The sequence below is a fragment of the Galeopterus variegatus genome, unplaced genomic scaffold (assembly GCF_000696425.1).
Source record: "Galeopterus variegatus unplaced genomic scaffold, G_variegatus-3.0.2 Scaffold267, whole genome shotgun sequence".
NCBI classification, from domain to species: Eukaryota; Metazoa; Chordata; class Mammalia; order Dermoptera; family Cynocephalidae; genus Galeopterus; species Galeopterus variegatus.
The window spans coordinates 239,833-254,120 of record NW_007726378.1 but is presented as its reverse complement, the minus strand read 5'-3'; the positions used below and the strand labels follow the sequence as shown (position 1 = coordinate 254,120).

The 14,288-nt window shown below is 50.6% G+C and overlaps 1 protein-coding gene across 1 annotated transcript; it reads left to right on the top strand.

The window, feature by feature from the left end:
- The first annotated feature begins 594 nt into the window (after positions 1-594).
- On the top strand, positions 595-13,874 carry BRAT1 (BRCA1-associated ATM activator 1). Its single transcript, XM_008566735.1, has 13 exons — positions 595-746; positions 4,368-4,522; positions 7,602-7,749; positions 8,272-8,644; positions 8,913-9,032; positions 10,129-10,220; positions 10,521-10,639; positions 10,735-10,921; positions 11,159-11,232; positions 11,940-12,042; positions 12,178-12,276; positions 12,455-12,630; positions 13,057-13,874. The coding sequence occupies exons 1-13, from the start codon at positions 620-622 to the stop codon at positions 13,750-13,752; spliced, it is 2,469 nt and encodes an 822-aa protein (XP_008564957.1). The 5' UTR covers positions 595-619; the 3' UTR covers positions 13,753-13,874.
- The last annotated feature ends 414 nt before the right edge of the window (positions 13,875-14,288 follow it).

Sequence of the window (14,288 nt, the reverse complement as noted above, 5' to 3'; positions counted from 1 at the left end):
AGACACCCCTGGTCGTCTGCCAGGCCGGGCACATACATGTACATCCAGGTACTGGGAGGGCCGGACCCACGGACAGCCTTACTTTCTCCGCACCCTACTGCTGGCTGCTGGCTGCTGGATTGTCAAATGCAGCCACCACTGGCTCTAGGAGGGACAGATAGACGCTTTCCAGCTGGGACCGACCCTGGGACAGGGTGCATGGATAGACATTCCCCCGCACACATGGCTGACCCCAGAACCCACAGACGCCCCTGACTCTGGCCTACCTGCAGTTTAGGTCAGCACTGTGCAATTCCCCACACCCCACCAAAGTCCAGGGTTAACGGGCTCTGAGCTCCGAAGGCCCTTGTGGTTTAGGCCAGACTTTCATCTCTCCTTTCCAGGCTGGCCACCAGGACTCAGGGTCCTGCCTGCTTTTGACCACCTGGGCCCTACCCCGACTGAGGCTTTGCATCCTTCCGGGGCATCTCAGAACTCTGGTCTGAGGTGAAAGTTCCAGAGCCTCTCCCCAGGCCTGACAGGGCATCACAGACCGCCTGTGACTAGGGCAAGTGGGGTCTGGACCCAGGCACTGAGGTCTGGCCCTTACATTTCCTTTGCAGGAACCCGGGGCCTCATCATGGACCCCGAGTGCTCTCGGCTACTCCCGGCTCTCTGTGCCGTTCTGGCAGATCCCAGGCAACCTGTGGTGGATGACACCTGTCTGGAGAAGCTGCTGGACTGGTTTAAAACGGTAACTGAAGCAGGTAAGGGTGCCAGTGCTGCTGTTTACTGTTTGCCAGGGGCCAGAGGATGCTTGTAGAGCATGGGGCAAGGCGCCCAGGCCCCGCCCTGGAGGAAGGGCAGGGACTGTCCATCTGATATATTTCCTTCACTTCCTAAAGATTCTCTGTGGCTGACTGGACAAGTAAAGCTGAAGCCTGAGGGAATAATCGGGAGAGTTTCAGCTTGAAATCCTTAGCCAATTCCTGTTGTTCAGTTCATGCCAGGTGGTTGCAGAGGGCGTGGACAAACTTATTTTGTTGTTGTTTTCATTGCACCTTGTTTGTTTTAAGAAATTAGCTTTCTTTCTGATTATGAAAGTAGTACATATTTTTGAAAACTTGAAAACACAAAGGAGTAAAGAGGAAAATTAAACCACCATCAACATTTTCACTTTTTTTTTTTTTTTTTTTTAACCATTTAGCCTTTTTTAAAATAACACATCCTGGGCTGTATACTTTTTTTCATAAAAATGAGGTCATACCATAAATACAATGTACTGTCTTGCTTTTTCTCTCTTTCCATTAGAGTGAGTGCTTTTCACATGGAACACATTAATTTTATTGACTACATGTTATTTGATATATGAATGGACCATAATTTATTTAATCACTTCAGTGTTGTTAGATATTCGTGTTTCTAATGTTTCATTATTACAGATAGAGCAATAATGGTTTTCCTTGTACATAAATATTCTTGCGTGTAAATGTCTGCTCTCATGGCTGATAATTGCCTTCGGATAGATTCCGTGTCATTAATTTCTGCTCTTCATTACAGTACTTCCTTCTTTTGGTTTACCCTGTTCTTTATTCTCTTTTGAGTTGAATATCTAGATTTTTTTTTTTTAATATATGTATTTAAGCTACACATTTATCCAAAAGTATCCCTTTAGCTGCATCCTCCAAGTTTTACTATGCGGTACTTTTGTTGTAATTTAGTTCCAAATACTTCATGCTTTTCATTATAATTTTTTCTTCACCCACAAATTATTTAAAAGAATATCCTTTAGTTTTAAAATATGTTTTTTGGGGCCGGCCTGTGGCTCACTTGGGAGAGCGTGGTGCTGACAATACCAAGTCAAGGGTTAAGATCCCCTTACTAGTCATCTTTAAAAAAAAAAAAAATAAATAAATAAAAATAAATAAAATACGTTTTTTCCCACTTTTTATTATTTATTATTATTGATTTCTAATTTACTTAATTGAAATTAGAAAATATAATCTGTATTTTGATTCTTTGATAGCTGTTCAGGCTTATTGAGGCACAGTTCACAGGCAATATATTTTATTTTATTATTTAAAAAAATTTATTTATTTTAATTGACACATTGTAATTGTACATATTTATGGGGTACAGTCTGCTGTTTTGATACATGTGTATGTTGTATAAATGATTGGATCAGGGTAGTTAATGTATCAGTCACCTCATGCATTTATCATTTCTTCGTGGTGAAAGCATTCAAAGGCCATTATGTCATATACACAACCTAACTGTTAACCATAATCCCCCTACCGTGCAATTGAGCAGCAGAACTTATTCCTCCTATCTAATCACAATTTTGTACCTGTTGGCCGACCTCTTCCTGTTTACCCTTGCCCTCTCTCCCCAGTCTGGTAGCTACTGTTCTACTCTCTGCCTCTGAAATACCAACTTTTTTTTCCCCCCAGATTCCACATATGAGTGAGATCATGTGGTATTTGTCTTTCTGTGCATGGCTTATTTCATTTAACATAATGTCCTCCAAGAACATCCACAGACAATTTTTTGTAAATGTTTTCTAGATTTCACTATATGATATTGAGGTTTTTGGTGTTTGTAAATCTTCAGTTGTGGCCTAGCTTGTAATCAAATTTTAAAAAGTATTTTTAAGCTACTTTATTGAGATATAATTTACATGCTGTGTAATTTACCCACACAAGTGTATCAGTGCAGTGGTTTTTAGTAAATTTACAGGGTTGTGCAACCATCAGCACAATCTAATTTTAGAGTGTTTTCCTCCTCCCAAAAGAAACTGGGTACCCATTAGCCATCAATCCCTATTCCCTCCTCCTTCCCAGCCTCTACTCAATTTTTCTAAGTGTTCTGCTTACATGTAAGTGATGGAAAGAACATAGTTTTCATACTTTCTCAGTATGAAAGAACATTTCATTGTTCAAACCTGCTATGGTCTTGCTAATTTGTTTGCTTAATTGTTTCTGAGAGGTGTGTAAAAATCTCACACTAAGATTGTGGATTCAACAATTTTTCTTTAAAATGCTGTCTTTTTTTTTTTTTTTTGCTTTTCATATTTTGAAGTTAGGTCAGGTCCTCCCAAACTTAGGACTGTTATGTCTTCCTAGAATGTGTCTCTAATCAGTGAATAGCAACTTTCTTTTGCACTAATAATGCTTTTTGCTTAACAGACCATTTTTGTCTAATATTACTGTTCCTACACTAACTTTTTTAAAATTAGAATATGCTTACTGCATCTTTTTCTCCCCTTACTTCCAACCGTTCTGGTTGTCATGCTTCTTGCTTCTTATATAAACAATACATCACTAGTTTTTACTGTTTAATTTAATCTAAGCACCTCTTTCTTTTAACAGATAGATTTAATCTGCTTCATTTGTTGAGGTTACTATTAGATGTGAACTTTCAAACATTCTTTTGTATTTTTTTAATTTCCCATCTTTGGTCTTTGCTCCTCTTTTTCTGCCCTCTATCAGATTGATAAAACTTTTTAAAAAATTTTTAATCTTTTTCTTCTGGTTTTGAAATCATACATTTCCAGTTATGTTCTTTAGTGGTTACTTTTACATTTTTAACATGCAAACTGGATTTTTTTAAAAGTCTGAGGTTAATTAGAATCTCTGTGCTCTCTCCAAACAACTTAAGGATCTCAGAGCACTTTAACCTCAGGCTACCACGACCTCCTGTGTTGTTGTTTTCTAGTATTTTAATTCTGTCTTGTTCAGAACCCTTCAACAATGATTTATTTTTAATCTTTGAACCCAGTGCTTTTTAGATTTGCCCACATGATTATTGGTTCATTTCTTCTTTCTCCTTCCTCCTCTCTCTGCTCACTGAAAGCTTCTTACATGTTCTTTGGGAGTTCTTCCACGAGGGCTTCTCACTGGGGAACTCTCCAGCCCTTGTCTCCAAATGGCTTTTCCTCCCATCAGTAGCCTAGCTGGGTATAGAAATCTAGGCTGCCGAGTCTGGAAAAGAGTGACTATTCCGTGTACTTCCTTACATGGAGCACTTTCCATTTAAGAAAAAAGTACTGTGTCCATTTGAGAGGTTAAAAACAGTCTTTTGCTTTAATTTGCATTTCTTTTTCATAATCAGCGAGATAGAACATTTGTTTAGGGTTGTTGGCCATGTGTATTTCTTGTCCATGTCTTTACTTGTTGCTGAGATGTTGGCTTTCTAGTTTGTCCCCACTTATGGAATTAAAGTTAGGAGTCATTTGTTGTATTTGTGGCAAATATTTTTTCCCAGTTGGACCACTAAATCTAGCACCTTGACAGAGACGGGTCTGGGAATTGCTGGAAGAAGAACAGTTCTCTAGGGACACACTTAGTATCCCTGGTTCCAACTGTCCTGGGCTGGGCCTGTCTCTGCAGAGTCCAGTCTCCTGATGCTACAGGAGAATCCCTGCCTAGTTGAGCTGCTGTCCCATGTGCTGAAACTCCAGGACGTGAGTTCCAGGGTCCTCTCCTTTTCACTCCGCCTTGCAGGGATATTTGCAGCCCAAGAAAACTGCTTCCAGTATCTACAGGTAAGCCTGGGTTCTCCCACCTGCATTTCCCACTGAGAGGTGGGCAGCATTCTCATCCCTTAGATACATAAAGCATTTGTAGCCATTGAGATCCCCAAGTCTCAGAAACTTGACTTGTCCCGGTGTCTTGACTAATATTGCCAGTTACTCCCAAGTGTAATCCCCCTTTGAAAAGGAATGATGTTGAGGCTGAGGAGTGAATTTTTTTGGAATAAGACAGAACTGGGATTGACTCTACTTTTTCTTTTTGGTGGCTGGCTGGTACAGGGATCCAACCCCCTGGCCCTCGTGTTGCAACAACACGCTCTAACCAACTGAGCTAACTGGCCCTGACTCAGCCCTGACTCAGCTCTGACCCACTGTGTGATCTTGCCCAAGTTCCTGAGCCTCAGTTTCTTCCTATAACAGGGATAAGAACTGTAACTGTCTCATAGGGTTGTCATGAGGATTATGTGAGACCACAGGTCCTGTGTCTGCAGGCACTCGGTCCTGTAAATGAATGAATAACTGGCAAGAATTTCTACATAGCAATAAGGCATGAGAACTCGGAGAGCTCCCCAGAGCTGTGTGTCTTACAGCTTTGACCACCCCCAAATGGGCACAGCTGGGTTTGTTAGGGGATGCTTGATGAGAGCTTGCCTGGCCCTTGCCAGTCCAGGGCAACAGCTTCTCTTGGTACCTCACAGACCTCCAGGTTGCATGAAGGCACAGCCATATCCTCTGATCCCTTGTGCCAGAGTCCCTTGGACAGCAGTGGGGAGGGACATGTTCCCCCCAGCACCACTATGCTGCCATTCATGGGTGCCCCCTAATTCAGCAACTGCAGACTCTAGGAGCCCAGCCAAGTGCCATCTTGCTGAGTCTTTCCAAGATGTTCCTGGGCACCTTTGCTACCGTGAAATGTATTTGAGGGCACGACCTGTGCTTGTTGTCCTCACACATAATCATGCCTCCACTCGTATGGGACTTTGCAGCTCATCAAGCACGTGAGTTTGTAAAATCACTCTTCTGTTATCTTAGGAGCCCTGGCCAATAGGCAGGTCAGGAGTCTCGATCTCTATTTTCTAGGTAAGGAAAGAATCCCCAGAACTGAATTCCCAGAATCCACACTAGATCTTATGTAGTCTGAGTATTCCAGTGATCTGTTACACCACCTTTTTTTCCAAAAGTGAATTTTCAGTCACAAGTAAATGGCTTTTCCCAAGCTCATTAATTTCCTGAGAAACTTCCTGGGTACTTCTCCGTCTCCTCCTTTTTCTTTCTCCTTCCCAAGGCCGACTGTGGCTTTGAGGCTTGAAAGGCTGCTGACTGTCCTCCGGTCCCCGGTAGTTGGTCCCTGCATGCAGGGATGAAGGACACAGGCCTGCAGCACTGGGCTGGCCTCCAGTTCCCTTTTCACGTGCCCCTTTCATATACTTCTCGTAGTCTCATTAGCCTGCTGCTCATCACTGGCCCTGTCCTCAGTGGACAGCGTCTGGGTAAGGGACATGAGACAATCTGCTTGAGGAAGGGAGCTGAGCCTTTGCATCCTGCATTGGCCATGAGCTGTGCCCAGGAAGGGGGTATAACTTTGAGGTTGTGAGCCTCAGATGGGAGTGGGCACCTCTGTCCTGAAGTGGGGTCCAGGCATGGATGTGGCTGCATGGAGGGGAGCCAGGTGACATGCCTGAGTCTAATATAGAGAAAAGTACTGAGAGGGAAAGTCAGGCGGGCCCTGTGCTGCTGTAGATTTAGAAGCAGAATCTCTGAGGCCCCTGTGGTCCCTTCTCCAGGAATCTGTGATGAGTGAAGGGTTATTTCCCTTGGGGGTAGGCAGCAGCTGACCACGGGGAGCCCAAGGCAAGGCCCTGACCACCATTCCTATAGTTGAGGCAAGCAAGGCTCAGGGAGTAATCATGCCGGGGGGGGGTCTCCAGCAGTAAGAGCCAGAATCGGGGTTTTCCACATGCCCTGTGAAATCTAGAGGTGAACATGAATCTTATGCACGTGGACAGGAGGTATGACAGGGCCTGTGATTGTGGAGATCCCTAAACAGGGCTGGGGTGTGGGGTGGGGTGGGGATTCTGCTGGCTGCAGTCACTGCCACTCAGGCTCAGCTTCCTGGGAGAGGTGGGTCAGGAGCTAGGTGGTAAAGAGTATAAGCAGGTACAGAGGTGGCTGATGCTGAGGGCGGAGGGGCGTCCGGGAGTTCTAAAAGTGGAATGGGTGACACCTGGAAAAGGAAGGCGGGTGCCCTGGCAGATGGCAAATGCAGCTCAGAAGTTCCAGAGGCTGCAGAGAAGCTGTATTAGTCCGTTTCCATTGCTTATAACAAAATACTTAGAACTGGGTAATTTATAAAGAAAATGAAATTTATTGCTTACAGTTTCTGAGGCTGGGAAGTCCAAAGTCCATCTGGTGGTGGTGGTGACAGTGACTCAGGGGTCTCACATTGCAAGATAGTGGAAGCAGAGAGAGAGAAGACAGACTCTCCTCTTCTTTTAAAGCCCTCAGAACCATGCCCCTGACCACTGTTTTTAATCTATTGACTACTGCATGGTTCTACAATCCAAACACCTCTTCAAGGCTCCACCTTTCAAGGATTCCCCACCCTCTTAACAGTCAACAGTGTGGGCCAAGTTTTTAATACATAAAACTTGGGGGACACAATTCAAGCTTCACTGAATTTAGGGGGGACATTTAATCCACTACAGAAGCGCTGGGGGTTCTTGAGCCCAGAAGGCCACGGTCAGGGGTGGACCTTTGAAGATGAAGCTGATGGTGCCGTTTTGGGGGTAGGAGTCCTCAAGTGGACTGTAACAGGAGTGATAGACTTTATTTAAAATCCAGTTCTTCCTTCCCCTGAAGCTCTCACTCCTAGAAGGCAGAACAAGCAGCTTTGGCCCCACTCACCGGCATTTGGAAGCCATCTGCCACCTTCCAGAAACAGCTACCAGGGGCTCTTTCTTCTGTATTGGTAGTTGGTGTGAAAGTGCCTCCCAAAAGTGCCTTGACCAGACCTGAAACAGAAAACCCCTCTCTGATCTGCCCGTATCCCCAGAAACCTGCCCAGGTCCCTACCTCTTTCCTTGCTTCCCAGCAGGGGGAGTTGCTGCCAGGACTGTTTGGGGAGGCAGGACCCCTCAGCCGAGCAGCCTGGACTGTCCCCACCGTACGCAGCGGCTGGATCCAGGGCCTGTGTTCCTTGGCACAGCACCCCAGCGCCCTGCACTTCCTGGCTGACCATGGTGAGCACGCCCCTGCCCCGTCCCACCCGCAGGGCCTTGGCATGCCCCATGCTGTTTGACCCCAGGGGAGTCACTGCACCTTGCTGAGCCTGGTCTTCTCATCTCTGAAAAGTGGTCATGATGTCACAGGGTTGTTGCAATGAACACATGTGGTACTGGTAGGGGTCTTGGTGTTTTTGACTTGTAGGTCAGACCCTGGGAGCTGGGGTGGTTCAACAAGTCACTTACAGATCAGCCGTGAGGAGGCAGTCTTTGAAGCTACTCAGAATCAAAAGCTTCCATGGCTTTGAAGCCCTGGCAGGAGGTGGTGGCCCCTCTGTCTGGCATCTTCAGGCCCAGTTCCCCGCTTTTGCTTTTGAGCAGAGGGGAGTTTGGGGCTCAGTGGTACTCTCTGCTGTGTGCAGCATTCAGTCTCTTTCCCTGAGGCTCTGAAGTCCTGAGATTAAAACTGTTCTCTGCCTTCCCCCAAACCCTATTTCAGCTGACCCCCTTTTTCCTGTCCTTTCCTTGTCCCCTCCTCAGGTGCCATTGACACCATCTTCTCCCTGCAAGGAGATTCCAGCCTGTTTGTGGCCTCGGCTGCCAGTCAGCTCCTGGTGCACATTCTGGCCTTGTCAATGTGCAGTAGAGCCAAGGGGCACTCCGGTCCAGTGGGTGGTGACTGGCCCGCATGTGCCCAGAAGATCGTGGGTCACATTGAAGAGTCCTTGCACTCCGCAACCACCCCACAGGTCACTCAGGCCCTGAATGTCCTGACCACCACATTTGGGCGCTGCCATAGCCCTTGGACAGAAGCCCTCTGGACACGGCTCAATCCTCTTGTGGCCTGTCTGCTTGAGAGAGACCCCATCCCAGCTGCACACTCGCTTGTGGATCTCCTGCTCAGCGTGGTCCGGTCAGGCCCCCAGACGCAGCTGGTGGGGGGGGGCAATTATTTTCCTGGGTATATCTCATTGGCAGTCAGAGACACAGACAGCTCCCCCAAGAAAGCTACCCAATGTGAAAGAAACCTGAATAGGCTCTGAATCCCTCACCCCTGGCAAAGCCCTTCTGTCTCAGGCTGGGCTCCTACAGCCCAGGGGCCATGACAGTCCCAGCCTGGCATTGAATGGGCTTTTGGGGAAGCAGAGGAATAATTCTCTTTCTGGGGTCCTCCTCTGCAGTGCCCCTGTGTTCAGTTCTTCAGACTGCGGCTTGTGGGAGACAGTGGCACGGACTCTGAGCTGCCTGAGCCCCACACAAGCAGGACCTCTGGCTGTAGGGATCCTGAAACTCCAGCACTGGTATGGATTGGGGTTCATTTGGTGCCTAGGAGGGGTGCTGGGAGCAGAGGCAGGCAGAGAGATTGTGTGCACAGTGTCAGGGAACCTCAGACAGCAGCTCCCAACACCGAGAGCAAGCAGAGGCGCCACGTGGGGGTGTCACCGGACACGGCATGATTATGGTGAGGTGGTGCTGCAGACAGTTTCTGCTCTTTCTTTAGTGACAGAGTAGTTGTTTCAAACACAAGCTTTGTGGGATCCCCAGAGATAAAACAGATTCGCAGAGCTACTCAGCCTAGAGTGGGATGAGTCCGTACCCAGGACCCACACTCTCGCTGCCCTTGGACCCTCTCTCTGGTGGCCTAAGCTGGAAGGTCCTGAAGCTCCGTGGTGTCCACACCACAGGGTGCATCTAGAGGCTGTGAAACTGCAGAGCAGGGGCTGGAGAGGCGGGAAGGATGAGGAAGGCGTGCCAGGGTCCCAGGTGGGCGAGAGCTGGTCCTGTCAGCCCACGTGGAGGGTGGAGGTGGCCTCCAGACTTGCCAGAGGGGCTGGGAGTGCACTGCGAGCCCGGCTCCGGATGCCAGGGTCTCCAGATGTTCAGGAGAGAGAGAGTGGACCACAGCGGGAATGAAGGACCAGGCACTTGGCCCTGGAAGCAACTCCCTGCGCTAGCATAGCCTCCCCCACCTCAGGGCCCAAATGTGAGGGCAGCTCCATCTTACAAAATGTAAGAAGGGACCTCCCGACTGAGCAGAGGATGAGACACACTTGGGGACAGCTGTCGTCCCCACTGCCCTGAGCAAGCACTTCCCCTCTGGGTGGGTGTGACCAGGCCTTCCCAGTTCCCACGTCCCTGAAACCCCTCCAGTGGCTGCTCCTGAGGATGTGAGGGCTGACCTCTGCAGGCCTTGGTCAGGCTTATCCTCTCTCCGCTCCTGCCCTCTGTCCCGTGGAGTACCCCAGCCGGTGGCTCGAAGAGAAGCCGTTTCTCCAGGGGATGTCCCTATCCCCAGTCCTGGCTGATTTGCTGCTGACTTGTTGGAGATGTTCGGAATATAGCCAGCTTGCTCCAGGGCTGGGGGAGCGATGCTCACCGTGTGCCCTGTGTCCCCAGCCCACAGGAACTGAGGGCCCAGGCCTTTGGGGTCCTCCTCCAGCCCCTGGACTGTGTCCTGAAAGCCATGGCTCAGGCCCCCGGACTTCCAGGTACGCTGCTCGGAAAGGGGAGGCAGGTGTAGGGAGGGTGGGGCCTGGGACTCTGGCTGGGTTCCTGAGGTGGGGGAGGAGGGTGGGCAGGGGGAATCTGGCTTGCTGCCCCCACTTTGATCTTATCCAGGCTTCCCAGTAAGAGTGAAGATGGCCAGGCCATGGGCTATCCCTGGACGAGCCACTTCTCTGAACCTGGGTCCTGGCCTCTGCCATAGGGCAGTGACTGTGGGGAGCTAGTGACCACCAGCGAGGCTGAGGTGCCCACTGTAAGGGAGTTGTTCCTGGTTTGACCTCCAGGCTTGCTGGATGGGGCTGCAGGTGACTCCATGATGGAGGACACACTCTTGTCCTCCAAGTCAGCCTGCGTGGGCCTCCTGTGCCGGACCCTGGCTCACCTGGAGGAGCTGCAGCCGCTGGTAGGTGTGGCCCGGCCCGCGTCCAGACCAGTGGTGGTGTCCAGACTGGCAGTGGAACTTGCAGCCTCCACTGATCCTCCCCTCCTGTCCCTCAGCCCCAGCGCCCCTCGCCCTGGCCCCAGGCACCCCTGCTTGGAGCTGCAGTGACAATATTGCGATTCTGTGATGGCTCGGCAGTCCCTGCATCCAGCATGGGGAACCACCTCTGTGGGACCCTGGCAGGCTGTGTCCGGGTCCAGCGAGCAGCCCTCGACTTCCTGGGGATGCTGTCTCAGGGGACAAGTGAGTGAGAATGTTTCTTCTTGTGTGACTTTGGCGTTGGGTGAGCCCTGAACCCTCACTTTCCTCCTGGGGGAGGGGGGCATGCCACCAGCTGATGAGGTCTGTGAGTCAGAACCTGCCTCTGCTTTCCTGGGCTTGGATTTACACCTTCCCGCTGCAATGGGGAGGGCCTGCGGGGGAGTGTCCCAGGAGAGTGGGGGGACATGGACATGGTTCATCCATTTACATCTGTCTCAGGCCCCCAAGAATTGGTGACTCAGGTGTTTGCCGTCCTCCTGGAATACCTCAAGAGCCCTGACTCCAGCCCAACGGTACAGGGATGGGGTGTGAGGAGGGGAGGGAGGCAGAGGCGGTGGGACCCCCACCCCCATGTAGGCCTTGCAGAATGGGGCCTTTAAATGGGTCCACAGAGTTGCTGCTGACAGTGTGCGGGGTCCGGACCCAGGACCTGGTGTTGGTGAAGATTAAGTGCAGGCAGCGTGCTGGCGTGTGGAGAGCGGGGACAGGGTCCAGTCTTCCTACAGGGAGTTCTTGATGAGGAAGTGAATCGGAGCCAGGATGGGCTATGCTTGGGTCCAAATTCTTATAAACGTTGCTAATAAATGTACCCATTCCATAGCTCCATGGCTGAGTTAGACTCTGGTCGATACAGACTTAAGGCCACGTGCCACTGAGCAGACAGCAGACAGATTTGGAGGAGGGTCTGGAGGATTCTTAGGGTTTTAAGGAAAAGGTGCCCTGGATAATGTCTTGACACAGAAATCCCATTATCCCAAAAGTAGAGGCTCCTGACAAGGGCTGTCTCCTCCTCCTTTCTCTCTCAAGTCTGGGAAGCTAGATCTACCACTTACAGATGCTTCTGCTTTATAAAAAAGAAGCCCAGTGCTCACTTCTCCTTACATCCCCATCCTGTCCCTGGGGCAGCGGCAGCACAGGTGAAGGTGGATGGGGGGTTGTGCAGGCAGATGTCCTGCTCTTCACCCCTTGTAGCCCTGCTGCCCCGCTTTGCCCACTCCAGGTTCTGAAGAAGGCCTTCCAGGCCATGCTCCGGTGGCTCCTGAGCTCAGCCAAGACCGCCGGCTGCTCTGACCTCAGCCGCCACACCGTTCTGGTCCTCCGCGGTAAACCCAGCTCCTTGCAGGGGTGGAGGCAGCTGGGGGCTGGGCGGGAAGGCTCAGGTGGTGAGGCTTGAGTAGCCTTGTGGGTGGGGTGACTGTGACCCCAGGCCACTCCGATCTGTCCCTCCCTGGCTCCAGAGCTGTTTCCAGTGCTGCAGAAACGCTTGTGCAGCCCCTGCTGGGAGGTGAGGGACTCCGCCCTCGAGTTCCTGACCCATCTGAGCAGAAACTGGGGAGGTGAGTGCCTGGCGGGGAGGGGGGTTCCACCTGTGGGAGTGCCCACCTAGCCTTGGTGCGTTGTAACCTCTTGCCAGGAACCCAGACCAGACCACCTGGGCTGCCCTGGGGAGCGAGGGGTCAAGGCTGTGGGGTTTAGCCCCAGGTCACAACTGCATGTGGCTGCTTTGACCCCCAGGGCAGGCCGACTTCAGACATGCCCTCCTCGGTTCAGAGGTGCCCAAACTGGCCTGGCAGCTCCTCCAAGATCCTGAGGGTTACGTCCGAGCAAGTGCAGTGACCGCCGTGGGGCAGCTCTCTAGCCGGGGCCTGCATGCCTCCCCCACCAGCCCTGAGCATCCAGAGGCCCAGCAGGTAGGGGCAGCGTGTTCCTCAGCCAGCAGCCCACAGCAGGCAGCCGTTTGTAGCTGTCTGGACACCCAGTCGGTGAATGGCTGGCTGTGTAGGCTATGAGCAGCTGCCGCTGTGGGCAGCTGTGGGCAGTGTTGGCAGGAGTGACTGCTGAAGAGCCCGTGACTCTGTTGGGCGTGGCACTTGCATCCTGCAGCTTCAATCTTCTGGCACTCCTGCGACTTAGATGTGGTTACCTCCACTTGACAGATGATCAGTGGAGGATTGAAGGGCAGTGTGCTCAAGGGCACGTCGCTGGAAGGAGCCAGCACAGTATTTAGCTTGAGACTGATTGGGGGGCCCAGTCCTTCTGTCGTGCCTGTGTCCCTGTCAGGTGAGCACCTCCTTCCCCAGTCCCCACCAAACTTCCTCACACTCTCTGTCCTCCAGGGCCTGCTCTCCGAGTTCCTGCACATCCTCTCTGAAGACTCAGAGGGCTTCCCTCGGAGGGCTGTCATGCAGGTCTTCACCGAGTGGCTGAGGGATGGTCATGCTGATGTGGCCCATGACACTGAGCAGTTTGTGGCCACAGTGCTCCAGGTGATGAGCCAGGACCTGGACTGGGAGGTCCGGGCCCAGGGCCTGGAGCTGGCACTGGTATTCTTGGCCCAGATCCTGGGCCAGCCAGACCCCCACTGTCCCTACGCTGTGGCCCTACCAAAGGCAGCCCCGCCTGGCCTGCTCACTGAGGTGCTGCAGACTCTCTGCCGGGTGCGGCTCTTTGAGTTTGTCTTCCGTGCCTTGTTTGACTGTGACCGACCCGTGGCCCAAAAGTCCTGTGACCTCCTCCTCTTCCTGAGGGACAAAACTGCTCCATGTAGCCACCCACAGGAAGCTGGGGGCAGCCCTGACTCGGCCTCCATGGAGGCCACCCTGCAGAGGTGGCGGGCAGGTGAGCAGGGCCAGCCCCTGGGGGACCTGGAGCCCGAGGCAGTGCTGGCCATCCTGGGGTCAATAGACCTGGAAGGCCTTCAGGGCATGTTGGCCAAAAGCAGTGACCACATGGAGAGGAGCCCCCAGTCTCTCCTGAAGGACATGCTGGCCACAGTGCATGTCCTGGAGGAGAATGAGGCCGACTGTTACTGAAGGAGCCATGCCCGGCAGCACCCAAGGGAAGAGCAGCAAGATAAAAGAAATCCCACATTTTGATGTATTATTAAAGAAGTTGCTTATTTTCTACTCAAAATAAATGGCATTGAAGTCTTTAATCCATTTTGAGTTAATTTATGGTGTAAGACAAGGGTTCAATTTCATTCATTTGTATGTGGATGTCCAGTTTTCCCAGCACCATTTATTGAAGAGACTGTCCTTTACCTATTGTGTGTTCTTGGCATCCTTGTTAAAGACTAGTTAACAGTATAGGTGAGGATTTATTTCTGGTCTCTCTTCTGTTCCATTTGTGTGTCTGTTTTTATGCCAGTACCATACTGTTTTGGTTACTAAAGCTTTGTAGTATAATTTGAAATAATGTTGCCTCCAGCTTTGTCCTTTTTTCTCAAAACTACTTTGGCTATTTGGGGTCTTTTGTGATTCATATGAATTTTAGGATTTTTTTTTTTTTCCTGTGAAAAATGCCTTTGGAATTTTGATAGGGATTGCATTGAATCGGTAGATCACTTTGG

What these genes read in the sequence shown, in the direction of transcription:
- BRAT1 (XM_008566735.1), top strand. Translation starts at nt 620, where the DNA reads ATGGACCCCGAGTGCTCTCGGCTACTCCCGGCTCTCTGTGCCGTTCTG. An exon ending in ACTGCTTCCAGTATCTACAG is followed by an intron (nt 4,523 to 7,601) that starts GTAAGCCTGGGT and finishes CTTGCTTCCCAG; the next exon opens with CAGGGGGAGTTGCTGCCAGG. An exon ending in TGGAGGAGCTGCAGCCGCTG is followed by an intron (nt 10,640 to 10,734) that starts GTAGGTGTGGCC and finishes CCTGTCCCTCAG; the next exon opens with CCCCAGCGCCCCTCGCCCTG.